The 18,908-nt window shown below is 40.4% G+C and overlaps 1 protein-coding gene across 1 annotated transcript; it reads left to right on the top strand.

Moving 5' to 3' along the window:
• Window positions 1-761: 761 nt before the first annotated feature.
• On the top strand, window positions 762-18,481 carry GCK (glucokinase). Its single transcript, XM_089539469.1, has 10 exons — window positions 762-815; window positions 5,289-5,451; window positions 6,983-7,137; window positions 8,378-8,497; window positions 9,306-9,401; window positions 10,037-10,136; window positions 13,275-13,458; window positions 14,375-14,530; window positions 15,308-15,541; window positions 18,042-18,481. Exons 1-10 carry the CDS (start codon window positions 786-788, stop codon window positions 18,184-18,186), a joined length of 1,383 nt encoding a protein of 460 aa, XP_089395595.1. The 5' UTR covers window positions 762-785; the 3' UTR covers window positions 18,187-18,481.
• Window positions 18,482-18,908: the final 427 nt, after the last annotated feature.

Here is an 18,908-nt window from a genome sequence, read left to right on the forward strand (position 1 = left end):
CATTACAATGTCAGGAGCATAGCCCCTGCCATGCTTGCTAGCTATATATTATGCATATGCTTGTATTGCTGGATGATGGGTTATGCTAACCAAGTGGTGATGCTGGGTGGAAAGAATGTTTATGTTTGTTTGTTTGTTTGTTTGTTTATGTTTGAAGCTGGTTAATGAGCTGGTGTGGGGGAAAGAAGAATGCACTTTGAATCATCAAGGTCAGTTTGGAGGGAATCCTTGGTACAGAAAAGAAAGGGAACAGAAATGTTTTGGTTTAAAGACGACTGAAGGGCAATGTTTGAACTGCTATATGCTTTTAATATATTGTGTAGCTGAAGCTGCCTCAGTCCTGACAATATTGTTATGCTTGAACAACTTTAGTTTCTGGTATAAAGCGTTCTGTTTTACTAAAGCTTGGTTAGCGTGAACATGACACATCTATGCAACTGAAGTTGTAATGGTTGAAGGCTGATGCGCTTGGAATGCCATTCTTCTGTTTGCATCATTTTTGTTAGTGTTGCTGCTGATAACGGGTTGTCCTTTTCTATTTTGGGGCAATTGTTAGTTCTGCTCCTTCCACTGGTGACCCTTTAATCTTTTGGGATTGGATAGGTTGCCTTCAGTATCAGCAGTGCTCAACCTTGAGCTTAAGTCAATAAAAGAAGACAGCCACTTCGTCTGTCTTGTCAGCTCCCAGGTGGCTAAGAGCATACAGCCAACGAACAAGTTCCCAGCTGTACTTCACATTAAACCTAGAAACAATGAATAACCTGAAGGGTCTACGGTTGTCAGTGATGAAGAAACTGTTTGAGAGATTCCTACTGGTAAGGGTTGCACTGCGCTCTACTAAGATGTTTTTCCATGCCTTTTCTGCTATTACTTAGAAGTCAGACTGCTGTGTCTGTATTTCCAGTAGCTTTTTACTTTCTACAATACCTGGCAGGAAATTCCTGTTTATTAAGAGCACATCCCTCTCCTCCCCATAAAACCCAAGTCTCTTGTCTTTATGTCTTACAGACTGATTGCCAGTTGTTCAGTAGTTAGTTTGTAAAAGAGGAGCAAGTGTCTAAAATATAGGAATATTCACTGCTATTAGCTGAAATCAGAGAAAAGAAGTTACCCGAAAGTGCAGAATGTCTCTAAAGTGGTCACTGAATTCAGGCAAATTCCTGGGTTGTGAGGTATGTACATATGCAAGCCAGAACATGGGACCATTACTTTTATTGGACTGTCCATCACAGAATTCCTTAGCTAGCCTGCACTTTTTCTAGTACTGTACAGTGCTCCACAAATAAATGTGATTGCAAGGTAAACAAATAACGTGTGTGCAGTCCGTGTGGGGTGCTTCAAAACTGTTCTGGATTTAAAAGTGGGACAGCTTGTTCTGCATCTGCCTCTTGTTTCTTTCTGCCTGAATTTTCTTCAACTGCGGACAGACCCAACTTAAAATACATCTGTTGATTCATAATGGAAGGTAGTCTGACCAGAGCAACAGTGAAGACTCTGAAATTGTAGCCTTTTTCAGCAGCAATTGGTGTAATAAAAATATTCACCATCTGTGGATTGCATTTTTTTTGTTCTGTGGAACCAAGACAGCTATCAAACCTTTGGTTTATTGTTTACTGGTAAAATGTGCCTCTACAATGGATGTTGAGCATTGGAATTGATGTGTTCATTATACAAAGCATTCCACACAGTGTCATTATCCAGTTGTAATGTTTCTATGTTTACTTTTCTCTCAAATTCTTGTATCTTTTCTCACACCAAAGACAATCAGGTTTATGGGGAGGGGGTGTCAGGGGGGTGGGATCCTGAACAGTAACACAATCTCCGCAAATGTCTACAAACGTCTAAGTGGTGTCATTTATCTCTTCACTCATTTGATCTTTTGTTAAGTGCTAAAATGCTTTTCAAGCTTTTTGTTTAAAGCACCAATTAAAACATAGGAGCAGCCTGCCTGGAAGCAGCTAATTTTGGAAATGTGTGGGCCATTGCCAAATCAATTTCTTTTCTCCAGTTCAACATAGAAGACAGAGAGAGTTATCTTTTCACACACTGTGTAATTAACTTGTGATACTCTCTAAGTTGATACTGCATTCCTATAGACCCAAGAATGCATCTCTAGGGTCATAGGATAAACTAGGAATCCTTCAAGCATCTGCCCTTGGAGGAGGAGATCCAATTGCTGATCCTCTCTCCATGCACTCATCACCACTATTTAGTTTTCCACAAAGGGGCAAATAGTGTTGTGTTGAGAGTTTGACAGAAAGATTGGCAGAAAGAGAAAAGAATGTGGATTTGCTGGATCCACAGCTCCGTTAGGACTTTGTCACACAACCCCCATTCTTGTCACTATTGTGTTAATGAAAGAAAATGCATACATACTAGTTTGGGAGCACTCCCTACCACACATCCCTCCAGTAGCACAACTGGGCTATTGCTGGTCCCGTGTGTTGTCTTCCGCACTCATCCTTAACCCTACCTCCCTGCCCTATGCTCTATCCAGCAAGCTTTTTCTTTTCACTTGTATGTATGCGTATTATGTTTTTAATGCAGTTCCAGGGTTATGCTAATGCAGTTTAAGAAAAGAGAGAGAAAAGGGGGGGAAAGTTTTTTAAAAACCCAGGCTGATCTGAAATAGTGAAGGGAAGTGGAGACTATTGGGAGAAAAGAAGTAACTTAGGCCTGTTACAGACTGCCAAAATAAAGCTGCTTCGGGTCTCTTTGGAGGTATGCTGTTTAAATGATGCATGGGTCCTAAGAGTCCGGAGGTCGCGCCGAAGCCACACTCCATTCCTAAGCACTGGAGTGCAGCTTTGGTGCAGCTTCTGGATTCTTAGGATGCATGCATCATTTAAACAGCATACCTCCAAAGAGACCCGAAGCAGCTTTATTTTGGCAGTCTGTAACAGGCTTACTCTACCTGAGCACTAATATTATACCAGTATGATTGGGAGCTTATTGACAAGTTTTGCCTCTTAGTGGCAAAGTGCAGGCTAACCACATTCGGAGGACATGGCAATGATGAGAGGGGGATGGTGTTGTGCGATAGCTATTGCCAAAATTGGCACTATTATCCAACTTTTATGGTGGTTTAAAAGCCGCATGTGATAAAGTCCTTCGTCTCCAGCCACCCTCTCCCCGCAATGTGAATGAAATCTTTAACTGAATACCTCCATTTCTCACAAAAGCGGGGGAGAACCTTTGGGCTAAAATGTTCATGGAGGGCAAATGAAACTAAACAACAGCTGTGTCCATACTTCCAGCTTGCCAGCCAGAATGTGGCATACCTTTGAAAGAAATGGAGCCTTATGGATTGAAGTACTCTATCTACCCTTACGAATGCTCCCTAAATTCTATAAGGAATTGATACATTCTTGGATAATATATTTATTCACATATGTCAGTTGTGATATAGCTAACTAGAATTTACATGCTGAGGTACAGTGTATCTCTGTAAAACAGACACTAAGGTGTGAGGATAAGCAATATGGGACAACTTTCATGCCCTGCTGCTTGTGAGTTTTCTAGTGTCATTTATTTGGTCACTGTCGAGAAATAGATTGCTGGAACAGACTGTGAATCTTTGCCCTGATCCCATAGTACTGTCTTTATATTCTTACATTTTCTGGGCAATTTTACTCTGACTGAAAAGAAAGCAAAATTCTCTCAAATTAGAATGGATTATCTAATACAATTAGCTAACAATCATCATTAATATTAATCAAACTTGGGTGTCTAATAGGAATAGAGTGGGACGAATATTAGTTCATGAAAGATCATGGGCTAAGTGGCCTGATTGTAAGTTCAGCCCTGTACTCATTCTGCTTGGCAACCTGAAAATGGAATTCCAAAAAGTAGTGCAAATATTTAAAGTTCACACTGTATTTATTTTCCTTCAACTGATAATATGCCATTTTTAGACCTGGTATAAAACCAACATCTAAAAATAGCAAATCCAAGGTCTTTTGGTTGCTAAATTTGGATCAAGTCTTCCAAGCATTATGTAGGTCAGCCTACTGATAAATAGAACAATGCTTGAAATCCAATATCCAAGTTGCATTTTTAGAGTTGTGTGTACACAGTATGAGGTCATAGACCCACACTGTTCTTTCTCTGATGCCGTGATCACTGGGTGTCTTTCTAAACTCTCCTGTTCAGACAGCAGTTATTTAACTGGGCATGACATATGGGACAGAATACGTTTTTAACATGCTTGGGCATTCTTAAAATGCAGATAAAACAATCTTATATTAATTACTTATTTAGTATTATTGGATTTATATCCTGATTTTGAGCCAAGAAATAGGATTCAAGGCAGTTCAATCAGATCCAAGGTAGCTCATTTTTTAATTTTATTTTATTTGCCAAATTGTCTTTTCTGGTTTTCTGATAGTCTGGGGAAGTTATTTTATTTTATTTTTGTGGGATGGTCTTTTACTGTTTTAGAGCTGTTGCAAATCATTTATTTATTACACTGATAATCTAATTCCTACAAAAAAACATAGAGATCCACATATTATCCATTTTTGTCTTAACAAAATTGCTAAGAGATAGATGATGGTGAAAGGAGATGCCTCAACTATGATCGCTCAGGATGTATTATGGCTATAGGTAGCCCACTGAATTCAGCAGACCCTGTTCTTTAATGAGTGAGTGCCGAAATGCAGTGTAAGGAATGCTTAATCAGTATTTTAGTTACTGTGCTCAACGGGAAGCAATAGAATGGACAGAAGCTAGAAAAAGGAAGATGCTAACTAAAGGCCCTGAAAAATCTTCATGAAAATATTAAAATTCAATAGCCTTGCAGAGATGCTGTCTGGATTCTCTATTTAATGAGTGAAAGTCCAGATAGGAACTGTTGCCACTGTCTTTCTGAGCTGCATAGGAAATGCTATGCTTTGACTGCATTGGGTGCTATAAAAGGTTAGGTAAACTGAGAAGTGATTGCCAAATCCACAGAAATGTTACCATTTTGTGTTCTTTGTAACTAGCAACTGAAGAGTAGTGGTGATAGCCATACAGCGTATTGACCTCTTTCATTAATGCAACCAGAACCTTACATAATTTTAGCAAGACTTTAAGGTGAGATAAGAGCTGAATGTAAATCTGCATTTGGGTCATAGAAGTATCAGGAAAAGCAGAACATTTCAACTAAACTATGTTCTAATCTCTTGAAAGAAAAGGAAAGATATATGAATGTCCACTTAAGTGAAAGAACAAAAAAACGAGGGAAGGCTAATTCATGCTTACTTCCCCATCTTCTTAGATATTTACTTGTCTCTCATCTCTTGAAGGTGGAACAGATCTTGTCAGAATTCCAGCTACGGGAAGGGGATCTAAAGAAAGTGATGCGCCGGATGCAGAAGGAAATGGACCGAGGGCTAAAGCTAGAGACGCATCAGGAAGCCTCTGTGAAAATGCTGCCCACTTATGTACGCTCTACCCCTGAGGGATCAGGTAACTCTTTGCCCTGTTAGAATTAGGGCTTGCTGGGAGACAGGAACACAGAATTGTCTCTTACGTCAACCTTAGCATGTCACAGCCATCCAAGATATTCTATTGCTTGTCCAAAAAATAAAAATAAAAATCCAAATGACTCCCCATCTCTCAACCACCATGCCATCTTGAATGATTTTCAAAGATAAGCAGGCTCAGTTTGGTTAGTACTTGAGCAGGAACCCACAAGACAATGCCATTGGAACATAGGAAGCAACCTTATTATAATCTTTAATTGTTCCAATTCTGAAGAGAAAGTCTCTGCAAGACTATTTCTATCTAATCATACATGAATTGAGAAATTAACATATGCTTCCTTGTACATAATAATCAACTAGCACCTCAGCGATACGATTGCATTCATGATCGTAAGTGGTATTTGTGGTGTAAATAGTTATATTTCTTGTTACATTTCTACAATATATATATATATATATATATATATATATATATATATATATATATATATATTTAAACACAGAGATCCAGGCATGCTAAGATAACTACAAGCATCTCCAACATATGACTACTTCATTTATTTCAGTGGAGAGGCAGTTTGTGCATGCAAAGGAATGTATTCATGGATCATGTTTTCTATTCATGGCTCATGTTTTCTATTAAAAATTATGCTGTTGTGAATAAGACTCTTATTGAAACCCCCTAGAAATTGCTCAGTCCTCATCTGACTGATACAACAGCAGCGAGACACAGGAGCTCCAGTCTGAAAACACATTTTTAAAAAGTAATTACAATCATATTAAGGTCCCCCAAAATAGTTAGTTGTTATTACAAGTATATATTTTAAAAAGAAGCTCCAATTTACCAAGCTATTGATAAGGTGATACCATCTGGACAAGATTTTGGTGGAGAGACTGTTTTAGCTTGGGCAAGAAGGCACCCAAACTCAGCAGGGCTAGCACACTACCTTTTTGCTCTAGGATAGAGAAGCTAGGCATTGTTATAAGACAAGGACATGAAACAGTTCTGTATTAAATGTCTCCTAATTATATTTGTGCACAGTTATGCTGAGTTTTTTCTGGATCTATAATGTACAAGGCTGCCTGTCCAGGCTGTTTTCCAAAGGAATAGCTTACATAGGAGCCAGTCTGGTACAGTGGTTGGAGTGCTGGACTTGGACAGGGGTGGGAACTATGCCAGTTTCCTGATGTTGTTGAGCCACAATTCCCGGAAATCCTCACTATTGGCTCTGCTGGCTACAATTGCTGGGACTTGCAGTCCAGTGACATCTGGAGAGCAGCACACGCTTGATCTAAGGAGACCCAGTATCAAATGTTCATTCAATAACATAGCATGCTGGGAGATCTTAGTATAATGCTTGTTTCAGGATTGTCTGTGAGGATAAAATGAAGAGAGAAGAACCATGTGTACAACACTGAGCTCCTTGGAGAAAATGATGGGCTAGAAATGTAATGAATATGTGAGTGTAAACAATGAAAGAAGGAATGAATGACATTGTACTCTGGGGTTGCAGAGGTTGGAGATTTTCTTTCTTTGGATCTTGGGGGCACCAATTTCCGAGTTATGCTGGTAAAAGTGGGTGAAGGTGAAGAAGGACAGTGGACTGTGAAGACAAAGCACCAGATGTATTCTATCCCAGAGGATGCGATGACAGGAACAGCTGAAATGGTGAGTCAGACTATCAAGTCTTATTAACCTAGTGACATGTTCTATATTTTTTGTGTCAGAATTATACTGAATGGAGAAAGGCTTGTTATGAATCAGGGAGGGAAATGAAAATATTTATCAGAGACTATATGTCCTCCTTTGGGCTCTTGGGCAGATGATTGGGGCTTTGATGACCACAACAAGGCCTACTTCTGCCCCGAGATATACACCAGGTACTTGGAGCTGCCTGCTACCATTTTAAATTCTTGTAATAGCATGGAGATAAATACATAATGCTTTAGAACAAGAGTAGGTAAACTGGTCCATGGGTCATGTGCAACCTCTCAGGGCCATTTTTGTGGTCCTCTGGCCCTTAAAGAGTCTCATATCTTCTAACTTTCCCAGTTTAGTAGACAGACACATTTAATCCTCTGTCATCCCACTTTTTCGTCTGCTTTTAAAATGTCGGTTTCTCTCTCCTCCTCCCCCTTTCCCTTTTTGTTCTTGGCTTATTTGCATTGCTGCAAACTGAGTTCAAAGAGCAAAATTAGTTTGCACTAAACTCAGCAGAGTGAGAGGACAGGAGGCAAGATCTTGCCCTTTTCAGTACACTCACACAAAAGCAAACTGCTACAACCGATCCTAGCTTGTGTGTCCCTTAATAATGTTTGCTGTCTTGACCTCAATCTGGTGTTGCTTGGCCACATATGTTCTCTGGAATGTTGGAGTGTACAGATATGCTGTGAGTCAGGTCAAGGATGCCTGCAAATGAAGGACTCTTGAGTGCTACTACTCGGTGTGGGAAATTGCTGGTTTACAAATAGAAGCAATTGAATCCCCTGTTAAATTCCATAAATGAAGCAGGGCACTTGCATGATAAAACCTCACCAACAGAACAGATGTGTGTGCATGTACCTTCAAGTCACCTGTCCACTTATGGCAAACCCATGAATTTAATTAGGTGTTCTTAGGCATGGCATACTCAGAGGTATTTTTGCCACATCCCTCCAATAAAATATAGCCTATAGCACTTGGTGCCCATTGGTGGTCTTCCATCCAGGAACTAACTAGGGCTGTTCCTTCTTCGCTGCTAAGATTAGAGGGGATCTGGTGCGTCTGGTATTAGAATGTCCAAAACATATGCATAGTTTGGTATAAGTTGTACCATCTGGAGAGTAGAGTGCCACCTAGTGATACAAAACATTTTAAAGGGATTGCAAGAAGCAAAACTAGCTTAAATTTAATTTTTTTCCCTCCTCAGCTCTTTGATTATATCTCAGAATGCATTTCTGACTTCCTAGACAAACATCAAATGAAACATAAAAAGCTACCTTTGGGCTTCACTTTTTCCTTCCCTGTTCGGCATGAAGACATCGACAAGGTGGGATTTGGGGTGGAATCTCCCTTTTATGCCGTTTCACTCTTTCCTATGCGAGTTGGTGAACCATTTATAACAGTTGCCAGTGGAATATAAAAGTGCATGCTATTTCTTCTGATTCTGGATTGCTCTAATATAATAACATCCTAACAATGATGGCAACTGTTTGCTTGCTGGGATTGCCAGATCTCAGGACTCAGCCCTGGGTCTCCAGTTTTGGTGTGTTTTGCTATTCTAGTGCTTTATTTTAAACTATTAATCAACATATATAGTACTATGTTTTGTTTTAAATTGCCATTATACAAATTTTAATGGGTTAACGTTTTAGTGTGCACTATGAGTTATTTGTCATACTATGATGAACTATAGGATTATTTATTGTTTATAGTTATGTGAGCCACCTGAAAAGCTGCATTCAGAAGTTGACATATTTATAGATATATCCTAGTCAACATTCTGTTGGTGTCTTACATGTGCATAATTTCCTAAAGAATTCGCTGGATATTTTTGTCTGATGTGGAATGGCCATAATTCAAGGTTGCAGAAGCAGAGCTGAGACTGTGTAATATGATTACACATATTTGCACATTGACAGGGATATTTGCATGCACATTCAATTGTGCAATGTCAAAATTCACTAGCTAGATGGGGTTGCGCAATTGTTGTGTAAATCCATGAGTTTAAAGTTCTGCCCTATCTCCTCGATGCAAGGTCTCGACCTGTTTTGTTTAAAAACTCATAATGGTCTCATGTAGGGTTAATGTTCATTTTGGAACATTTGGTCTGATCCTTTTCATTATTTGTTTTATAGGGGATCCTACTAAACTGGACTAAAGGCTTCAAAGCATCAGGAGCTGAAGGGAACAATGTAGTGGGACTTTTGAGAGATGCTATCAAACGGCGAGGGGTGAGATGAAAATGATTCTCTGCTGTTCAATGCATTACTTCTCTGCTGCTTTGTAGGATACCTTCATTTATACCATTATTTGTCCAGACCAATATTGTCTGTTCTAAATGGCAGCTCCATTTAGGGGAGGGAGTTTGCACTATGATTATAAGGACATTTTAGACAGTGGATGCCAGGGGTGGGGAGTGGCAGTGAAATGCTGTAGAACGGACCTTTGTGTTCGATATCACCTACGTCTATGGCAAAGGACACCGCCACATGCTGTGTTGAAGTAGAATTTTATTGCCAGTCCAAATGATTTCTGTCCATAGAAAGAAGGGCACCATCTTGCCCTTCTCTGCAGACTGAAAAACATCTAGAACCAAGCCTACTTCCAGATCAAAACTGGAACCTGTCCTGCTGCTAAACTATTAATCCTCCTTATGTATGTGTCTACAAGATGTCTGAAAATACACTTAGGTTTATGCTACTGCTTCAGAGCCCTTCCTTCTATTTTTAAAATATGACTCTTACTTCCAAATCTGCAAGAGTTTGTATCTGTAGTAGTCTATTCTGCGATTCCACTTGCTTTATCGCATACAGGGTTTTTTCTTATGAGGCTCTGAGATTGTATTAACAATTTTAACCCTGTGTAGGACTTTGAAATGGACGTGGTTGCAATGGTCAATGACACAGTGGCAACAATGATATCCTGCTACTATGAGGATCACCGATGTGAAGTTGGCATGATAGTGGGTAAGTCAATCCTTTTTATATAATTTCCCTTGGGCACAATCTCTGTAGTCTGGCATGTTAATATTTTAAAATCTATATTGAATACCACTTCACATTAAGCACATGGAGTTGTCTTATGCAAGGTCAGACTATTTGAATATCTTGGTTCATGCAGCAGGTGCCAGGAGTACTCTTGCTGGTGCCAGATTTCTCAGCTGATTATTGTTGTTGTTGTTGTTGTTAGCAGTAGTAGTAACTATTAGTATTTCTTACCCCACTCCCCTCATGGATCGAGGCAGAGAACAACACTTAACAGCCAAATCACATCAATTAAAACACATCAGGTAAAATACACGTAGCTTTAAAAGGACATTTATACAATTTAAAAGATACTAGATATATATACACACGTTAAAACAATCCACATTTAAAATTCATCATTTAAAATCCACAGTTTAAAAATCATTTGGGCAAGCTTGCTAGAAGAGACAGGCCTTTACTACTCTTTTAAATTCAGACAGCATATTCAGCTGTCAAATCTCTTCTGGAAGGTCATCCCAGTCTAGGGGAAACTAAAGAAAAAAGTCCTCTGGCTGACAGTTGCCAACTTAGTCCTGCTTGATTGGAGTAAATGTCTGTCATAGGACCTAAGCATATGGGATGGATTATATGGCAGAAGGGGATCCGGTAGGTAACCTGGATCCAAACCATGTAGGGCTTTAAAGGTAATAGCCAACACTTTGCACCTTGCCTGGAAAATAATTGGCAGCCAGTGGAGTGATTTTAATACTGGTGTAATCTGATCACTCATGGATGGCCCAGTAATCAGTTTACCACTTTCGTTGCAACTACCACTAGGAAGGTGAAAATCTCTTGGTCTCAGTTCAATTGCTTTCTCCAGCTTGTCTTTTTTTTCTTATCCTTGCTACCAGGTTACAAGAATTCTTTTGAGTGTCCCTCCCCTACACACACACACACATTGTATGCATTGTATGCCCTTTTCCTATATGTTACCTAATTTTACCTAATGTCTGCTCTAGTGGGCACATGGGAGAGAAACTCATGATTGCATCTAGACTCTGGAACTCTCTTCCTAGGGAATTTAGCCTGGATTCCTCCTTGTTGTGCTTCTGTCATCAAAGTGGGGGACAGAATACTTTTCTATTCTGACAGGCTTTGGGGAACAAACTGCTTATAAGGACAGAACTTTTAATAATATGTTAAACTATCTTTTTTCATTTTGCCTTTGCTAATGATTTTGTTTTGAGCAGTTTTAATTCAGGAGATTTATTGATTACATTCTTACAACTATGTTATATATATTATTTTACTAGAAGTGCTAGGAACTGAACCTAGAACCTAGAACCTATCATATTGCTGTCAACTCTCCTTAGGCCCATAGCTTTGATAACCTCTGCGACTTATCGTTGGCAGAGATGGATAAGGGACTTAGATATCAGTTGACAGGACTGAGTTAAAAAGAGGCATTGGCTATTATCATTCTCCACAGACTTCCTGTTGATTCATTCTGGATGATCATTAATATATTGCTCTTGTCCGTTTAAATGTGTTCCCTGTCATTCTAGTTCAGATTAAAAAGAACATTGTGGAAGCATGCTGTGCTGAGTTTTCCTGTAATGGGCTAGAAGGGGAGGAGGAGAGTGTGCCAGTAAGGGTCAAAAACAAGCCTCTGATCCACCATTTATTTGAAGAAGAGTAATAGTGTGAAGTCGAAGGCTTGTTTGCAATGCTATGGTAGCAGGTTGCCTGGGAAGATTTTTTTAAAGTGTTCAGGTGCTTAATGTCACCAAGGTGTTGCTTGAGGGTTCTAGGAACACATCTTTTATAGCGAGTGGAGATTCTCAAGCACTCTTTTATCAACACAAGTCCCCATACTTGACAATATTTTATGGCACTGTTGATTTGTATTGGAAGATTTTAAAAAGAGACATATAAATGTGTGTTGCAGGGGGTTTGCCTTTACCTTCCTCTGAGGCTGTATAAGTATGGCTTGCCCAAGGTCAGCGAGTTTCCATGGCCAAGTGGGGATTCGAATCCTGGTCTCCAGAGTCATAATCCAGCACTCAAACCACTATACTGTGCTGGCTCTCAATCAGGGCCATGCCTGAATTAAACTAGGTAGCAGAAAGCATGAGATCAGCCTGTTCCCTTTAAGAGCTATACTGTTACATTCTTCACATGCTGTTGTTGGGTTCCACCACTCATTTTGATTTATATCAAGAGGTGTAGCCTTATTTTCTTTAGTTTGTGTCCAAAATATCTGAAAGACTGTACTTCCCTGTTTGAGGCTGCCTGATTTTTAAGATTCTTGGGATTGAATTTCTCTCATTTCCACCACCACCATCACTGCTGATACGTTTGATCAGGATACATGATAGGACCTTCTTGGTGGCCATTCCCAGACTGTTGACTCCCCCCTCATAAGTCCTCGATTGGTTCCCTTTCTGCTTTCTTTCCACTGTCAAGCAAATACCTTTTTATTTAGAAAGACTTGTTGTTAACTGGTTGTTGTGAAAGGTTCCTTTGATAGGAGAGCTGTGTTTTTACCCTCATTGCTGTGTTTTAGATGTTTTAAAACTGATTTAAATTGGTGATGTTTTTAATAGCTTTAATAGCTTAATTTAAAAAAAAGTAAAATCAAAAATTGTTTGTAGGTATATTTTGTTCAGTCTGTGCTGTCAGATACCTTCAGTTCCATATTAGGAGGAAGGCAGGTTATAAATTAGATTAACATCTCCATCATCCAAATCAGTTCAATTTGATTTCCAGACATTGTACAAATTTGGAGGGATGTGACAAAAATGATGCTTGAGACATTTCAGATATTTGACATTTGATTTTTGCAATTTGTTAAATGTGTAGCATACTTGCTGAATTAGATAGTGAAGGAGTTAAAACCCTCTCTAGCAAAACTACTCTCCTGTTAAAATCTGCATCCTCATCAGGTGGTTTAAATGGATATTGGTATACTCTAGACTGATATAGATATTATTGATACCCCATGTAATATTAAGTCTGTGTGGCTCCTGAACTTGCCAGCATGAAAAGACGAAGAATAGGTTTATGCTAGTGGTTTATTCTATGATACGTCTGCACTGACTGATAATGGAGAATCTTTTTGCGTTTCCATTCTGGCAGGCACAGGCTGCAACGCTTGTTACATGGAGGAGATGCAGAACGTAGAGCTGGTGGAAGGGAATGAAGGCCGGATGTGTGTAAACACTGAGTGGGGAGCCTTTGGGGCATCAGGAGAGCTGGATGAGTTCCTTTTGGAGTATGATCGTGTGGTGGACGAGATGTCGCTTAACCCCGGTCAGCAGCTGTAAGGAATATGACAGATGAAGTTAACATAACCGCTGCTTGTTTTCCTGGCTTTCACACTTCTCCTTTTTGATGTGGGGGGGAGGGCGTAGGAAATACATTTGAACAATCATGAGTCTTCCTAATCCTGTCTTCCATACATAGCCCATGAGTCTTCTACTATTTTAGGGAAATTCCTCCTAATTGGGAGAGCAGTGAATAGTGGATTTCCCTGGTTATCTGCAGTCATTCATGGAAGATAATTGAGGGGTTTCCCCAAAGGAGCAAGGTTTGAGAGGTGGACTTAAATCCTGCCATGGGCTGACTTTGGACACTCTAGGGTCAGATTAGGTCCAGAGGCTTGAGGAATCCCTGCCTTATGACACAATAATTCGTTTCTGTAAATGCTGACTTTAAGGGGAATTGGGAAAACACTTCATGTGCATGTGAAACTTGAGAAATCTCTAGTGATGCGAACATCAATGGAATTTAGGGTAAAGAAACAGTTTCCTATCCCTAAAATTCCTTTCTTGGCCTTGTAAGCACAAAAATGACTGAAGTATTGCTGGCTTCCCCTGTGACTAGAAGCATGTATCTTAAATATACAGTCCTCCAAGGTACAGCTAGTGGACTAATATTATAGTATACACATTTGCGACTGGAAAAAATGTGCAGAATTCAGCAAAGAGGAAGAGTCTATGGTTGTTTTTTCTGCAACTGAGAAGAAATAGTTGCTATTGCCAAGCAGTCAACATTGATTCTTGAGGGGGGAACCACAATCATTTCTTTGGCAAGATCTAACATCTGCCCATGTAGATGCAGCAATGATATAATGTATATTTGTGTGTGTGTGTGTGTGTGTGTGTGTGGTTTTCACTTGAACACATGTACATACCCATACCTCTGTACTGTTAACCAATCAATTCACTTTTTACCAGGTATGAGAAGATCATAGGAGGGAAGTACATGGGTGAAATTGCACGACTAGTTCTGCTAAAACTTGTCAATGAAAACTTGCTCTTCAATGGAGAAGCTTCAGAGAAGTTGAAAACCAGAGGATCATTTGAAACTCGTTTTATTTCCCAAGTTGAAAGGTAGTGTATTTCTTTTGAAATACTGAGTTTTATTAACCTGCTGATCTTTTGACACCAGCAGGACCTGTTGGATAGGCTGCTCTGTTGTCATGTCCAGGTTTTGGAATATCCTGCCCTGGGAGATGTTTGACGTCCTTTCTTGACAGTGTTTTACTCTATACAGTGGGTCCTTGGCATCCACTGGGGTTTGGTTCCAGGACCCCCATGGAGAGAAAGAGAGAGAGACAGAGATTTCAAGCTGTAGATTGTTGAATCTATGGATGCAGAATCTGTGGATAGAGAAAACTGACTGTACCTTTAAAACATTTTTATTTCATCAGGCCTTTGATGCAAAAAAAAAAAAAGGGGGGGAACACCCAAAATGAATCACCAAAATCAAAAAGAACATTTATAGAAGTAGAAAGTCTAAAATAATAACACAGTTTCCCCCAAAAAACATCCTGAAAACTATGAGTTTAAGCTGCCATGGGGATGTCATGTCGTTGTCACTTCATGGTTCACATACTATATGGAGAAACCCATCCTGTGGAGCAAATTTAAAACAAGCCCCACCAAGGTTGGCTATAATATGTACTTCACTAGTTCTTGATCTTCTCCTGCCAGAAGGTGTACGAATTGCATTGACATTCACCAAGCTACCTGAAAATAATAGGGCTCTATATAACATAAAGAGTTCAAATGAAATGTAACCTAAAATTTTTGTTGAGACCTATGATTATACAGGCATCAATCACTTAAGGTAAGAGAAGTAAGTATTCCTATGCTTGTCTTTCCCAGTGACCCCGGTGACCGCAAGCAGATCTACAATATTTTGACATCCTTTGGGCTTTTGCCCTCAGCAATAGACTGTGACATTGTTCGTATGGTGTGTGAGAGAGTCTCAACACGAGCTGCACAGATGTGCTCAGCGGGACTGGCTGGTGTCATTAATCGCATGAGGGATAGCCGAAGCGAGGAGACACTGAAGATCACAGTGGGCGTTGATGGTTCAGTCTACAAGCTCCATCCCAGGTGAGGCTCACAAAACCTTGATATTTTCTGAGGCTTTTAGAAAAATCTGGACTCTTCTGAGTTTGTCAACTGGAGGTATGACAATTTGGAATGGCCTCCTAGTAATAATTATATTGGAAGACACTCCCAAAACTAACTTTTGGAAACTTTGCTTCAAACTTTTTTAGTATATAGTATGGACCAAAGAATAGTTCTGAACATTACACATAAACTAGTAATTTACAGTGGCATTCTTACTTAGAAATAAGCCCCACTCTGTTCAATTTGACATAGTCCTGGTCCCTAGCTAAGTGCAGATGAGGTTTCAGCCTTAAACCTCATGGTTGACTTCTCTTGGGGAAAGCATCTGTTAGCAAAGAAGCAGGTTGTGGGTGTGCTAGCTAACTCTTCCCCCACCTACTGTTTTTATGTTACAACTCCCACCCACCTCCATGGGGTTCCAGATATGTGCTTATCTTGTAAAGCCATGTCTGCAGTCTGAGAAGGTGGTGTGGTGGTGTGGTGTTGGAAGCTACAGGGGGGAAATGGCAGGTAAAGAAACAGTTAAACACGTGGATTTGTCTGTAATGTTTAGTTTGGCCATGATTCAACCAGTTTGAAGGGATTGCCAAAGACATCTGACCATGGCATATTTGACAGAGCTGGGGCAGAGCCATTTACCCGTGTTTTTATTTAACTTCATAAAGTAGTATCACCTTTCATTAAGTAGCACCGTGCTGTGGCAGCAACAAATTTCATGCTGCTAGACAGGAGATCAGAACAATAGCTGGAAGAGGAAACTCCCAGCGGCTGTGTTCAGAGCCCATGCTCAGGCCTAAGTCTATGAACTGGGTTCTTGGACACCACGAAGGACACGTCCGCATGCTATGGCTGCTTTCAGCACTATGTTTGCTATTCTGTGCCTTCAAGTCATTTCTGATTTATGGCAACTCACAGGTGAACCTCTCATGGGGTTTTCTTGGCAAGATTTGTTCAGACAAATCTTGAGAGAGTGTGATGTACTCAGGGTCACACAGTGGGTTCCCATGAGTGGGGATTTTTAACCCTGGTCTCCTGGGGACCTAAGTTTAGCACTCAAACCACTACAGCACACCAACTCTCTCAGAAACATGAACAGAATCCCTTTTAAAGAAGGTATCACAGTCCATCAGATGGCATTGGCCATAAACTTTGCAGAACTAGTACAGTAGCAGATTTTAGTCCACTCATTAGCTAGCTGAATTGTTTTGCCCTTCTGTATTGTCATTTTTTGGGAAAGTGCAAAACTACAGTACATATAAACATTAGCAAGGGTTTTGTTTCACTGGAATTGGGTTCCTGGAAATGACATTTTTGTATGATGTTATTCCCACAAACATGCAACTGGAGCATTATTGGAAACTGACAGGGTTACCGCACCAACATATTCTGCTCCCACTCTAGTATTCTAGGAGAACCACCAGTACCACAGGATAGAAGCAACCCACAACAATGAGCCTTCTGGCTCCTCAAAGGCTGACAAATCTAATATGGCAACTTTCATGAATAACACAGACCAGTTGATCAAATGGATGCAGTGTTGTCCTAAAAGATGGTTTTGGAGATAAAACCTGATCCTTTGCTGCTTATGTTCAGGTGCCCCCCAAGTCTGGCAGGAACAGGCCTGGCAGGAAGTGCCACCTTGATCCTAAAAGATCTGCTAACAGTAGACCCCTCTGTCAGCAATTCCTTGTGGCCTGTGGTAGATAGCAGTCCCTCCCATCACCTGCTATTTTTTCTTACCTCAAACCTAGGTCTTTCTGCATATAAGGTATGTGCTCTACCAATAAGCTATTGTCCCTCCTTTGTTTCCCCAGGAGATGTAAAGAAAATGCTCGACAAATGGAATTATATGCCAGTTCACTTATGTGTCAGTTCACTGAGTAGTAGGTTTGAATCCTTTAAAAAAACAAAACACTTTTATTTTTGCAAAAAGTCTTTCTGAAATTAACGTGGGGCTTAAATCACAGTTGCTTGAAATCGTACGTGTGGTGAGGTCAGTGCACAAATATTGTTTATTTCCTAACAGCACTTGTAGGCTACTGTCAAGCCCAGTAATTCCCAACCTTGGTTCCCCAAGTGTTAGATTTCAACATCATGGGTAAGGTTCAGGGATATTGGTAGCTGTAGCACAACAGTGACTGCAGCCCCAAGTTTGGATCCACTGTTCTAATACAAAACAATCTCAGACTGTTCACCACAATTTAAAATAAAATGATAAGAAAAATGGATAATAAAAGTTATGTGTATGCACACATAGAGAAAGAGAGGGGACTAAAAGCAGCTTAAAGTAAGGCAGAAGTTTAAAAGCCTGGGTGAATAAATGGGTCTTCATTTGGTGCTGAAATAGTCCTCTTTCCCAAGGGTATCTGGTGCAAGAGGAGAATGGCTTCAGAAGGTCTTCGGAGTCTAGGTACCTGGTACACAGAGAGAAAGACAATGCCTCCTCCTCAAACTCCCTTCTTTTCCTCTTTTTCCTCAGCTTCAAAGACCGGTTCCATGCAACAGTCAGACAACTTACACCAGGCTGTGACATTACATTCCTGCAGTCAGAAGAAGGCAGCGGCCGAGGGGCAGCTCTCATCTCTGCAGTAGCATGCAAAATGGCCTGCATGATCAGCCAGTGAACTGGCGCCGGCTAAAGACTATGGAAGGGAAGGCACCTGCCTGGGACATGCCTCTTCTATCCAGGGGCCAGACTGAGTTGTTTTAGAAGGTGCCAAGGAGCTGAACCAGCAGAAGGAAGGTTCTCCTGGGGGGGATGTGGGGAATGGAGTGACACTGGGTTTCTCCTAACCTCTGCTAGTAGATGATTCAATAACCATTCAAAACCGCCGCCTCTCCTTTCTGTTCTTAAAACCTTCTCCACTACTACAAGGTCTGTGGGGACTTCAGTTTACATAAGAAGCTGTTTAACATAGTTCATTGGGGGTGGGACAGGGTGGGAGAGCTGGGAATTGAATAAATATGATGGGTTTATTTCTTTTCTGGTGTGCTGAAGAAGAGGGATTTGGGCCAAATGGTTGGCACAGAGGGTAGCAAAGTACTGTTTTCTGTCAGTGGTACTGTGAAGGTGCAAATTTGGGGCAAAAGTCCAGGGCTCATTCAATAGAATGAGAGCTTTCCCTCCGATCCTGAGAGCTGGCTCACCACATTTTAGTGACTGAAGTAATGCACATTATATCAGAAGAGTGTGGGCATAAAACCATTACAAGGCCTAAGCAGAGCAGTGGAGGCCAAGGGGGTCTTGGGGGTGTCTCATTCATGGGGTCGCCATGAGTTGGGGTTGTAAGGGCAGTTAACAACAACAAACCATCCAGACTCTCCAGACTGAGATCAAATATAAAAG

This window comes from Sceloporus occidentalis, unplaced genomic scaffold (assembly GCF_023333645.1).
Source record: "Sceloporus occidentalis isolate IW3139 unplaced genomic scaffold, rSceOcc1.0.p SCAF_9, whole genome shotgun sequence".
Lineage (NCBI taxonomy): Eukaryota > Metazoa > Chordata > Lepidosauria > Squamata > Phrynosomatidae > Sceloporus > Sceloporus occidentalis.

Excerpts from the sequence above, each read along its gene's own strand:
- GCK (XM_089539469.1), top strand. The coding sequence starts at position 786 with ATGAAGAAACTGTTTGAGAGATTCCTACTG. Across the intron at positions 816-5,288 it reads TGTTTGAGAGATTCCTACTG|GTGGAACAGATCTTGTCAGA; the intron begins GTAAGGGTTGCA and ends CATCTCTTGAAG. Across the intron at positions 14,531-15,307 it reads TTTATTTCCCAAGTTGAAAG|TGACCCCGGTGACCGCAAGC; the intron begins GTAGTGTATTTC and ends TGTCTTTCCCAG.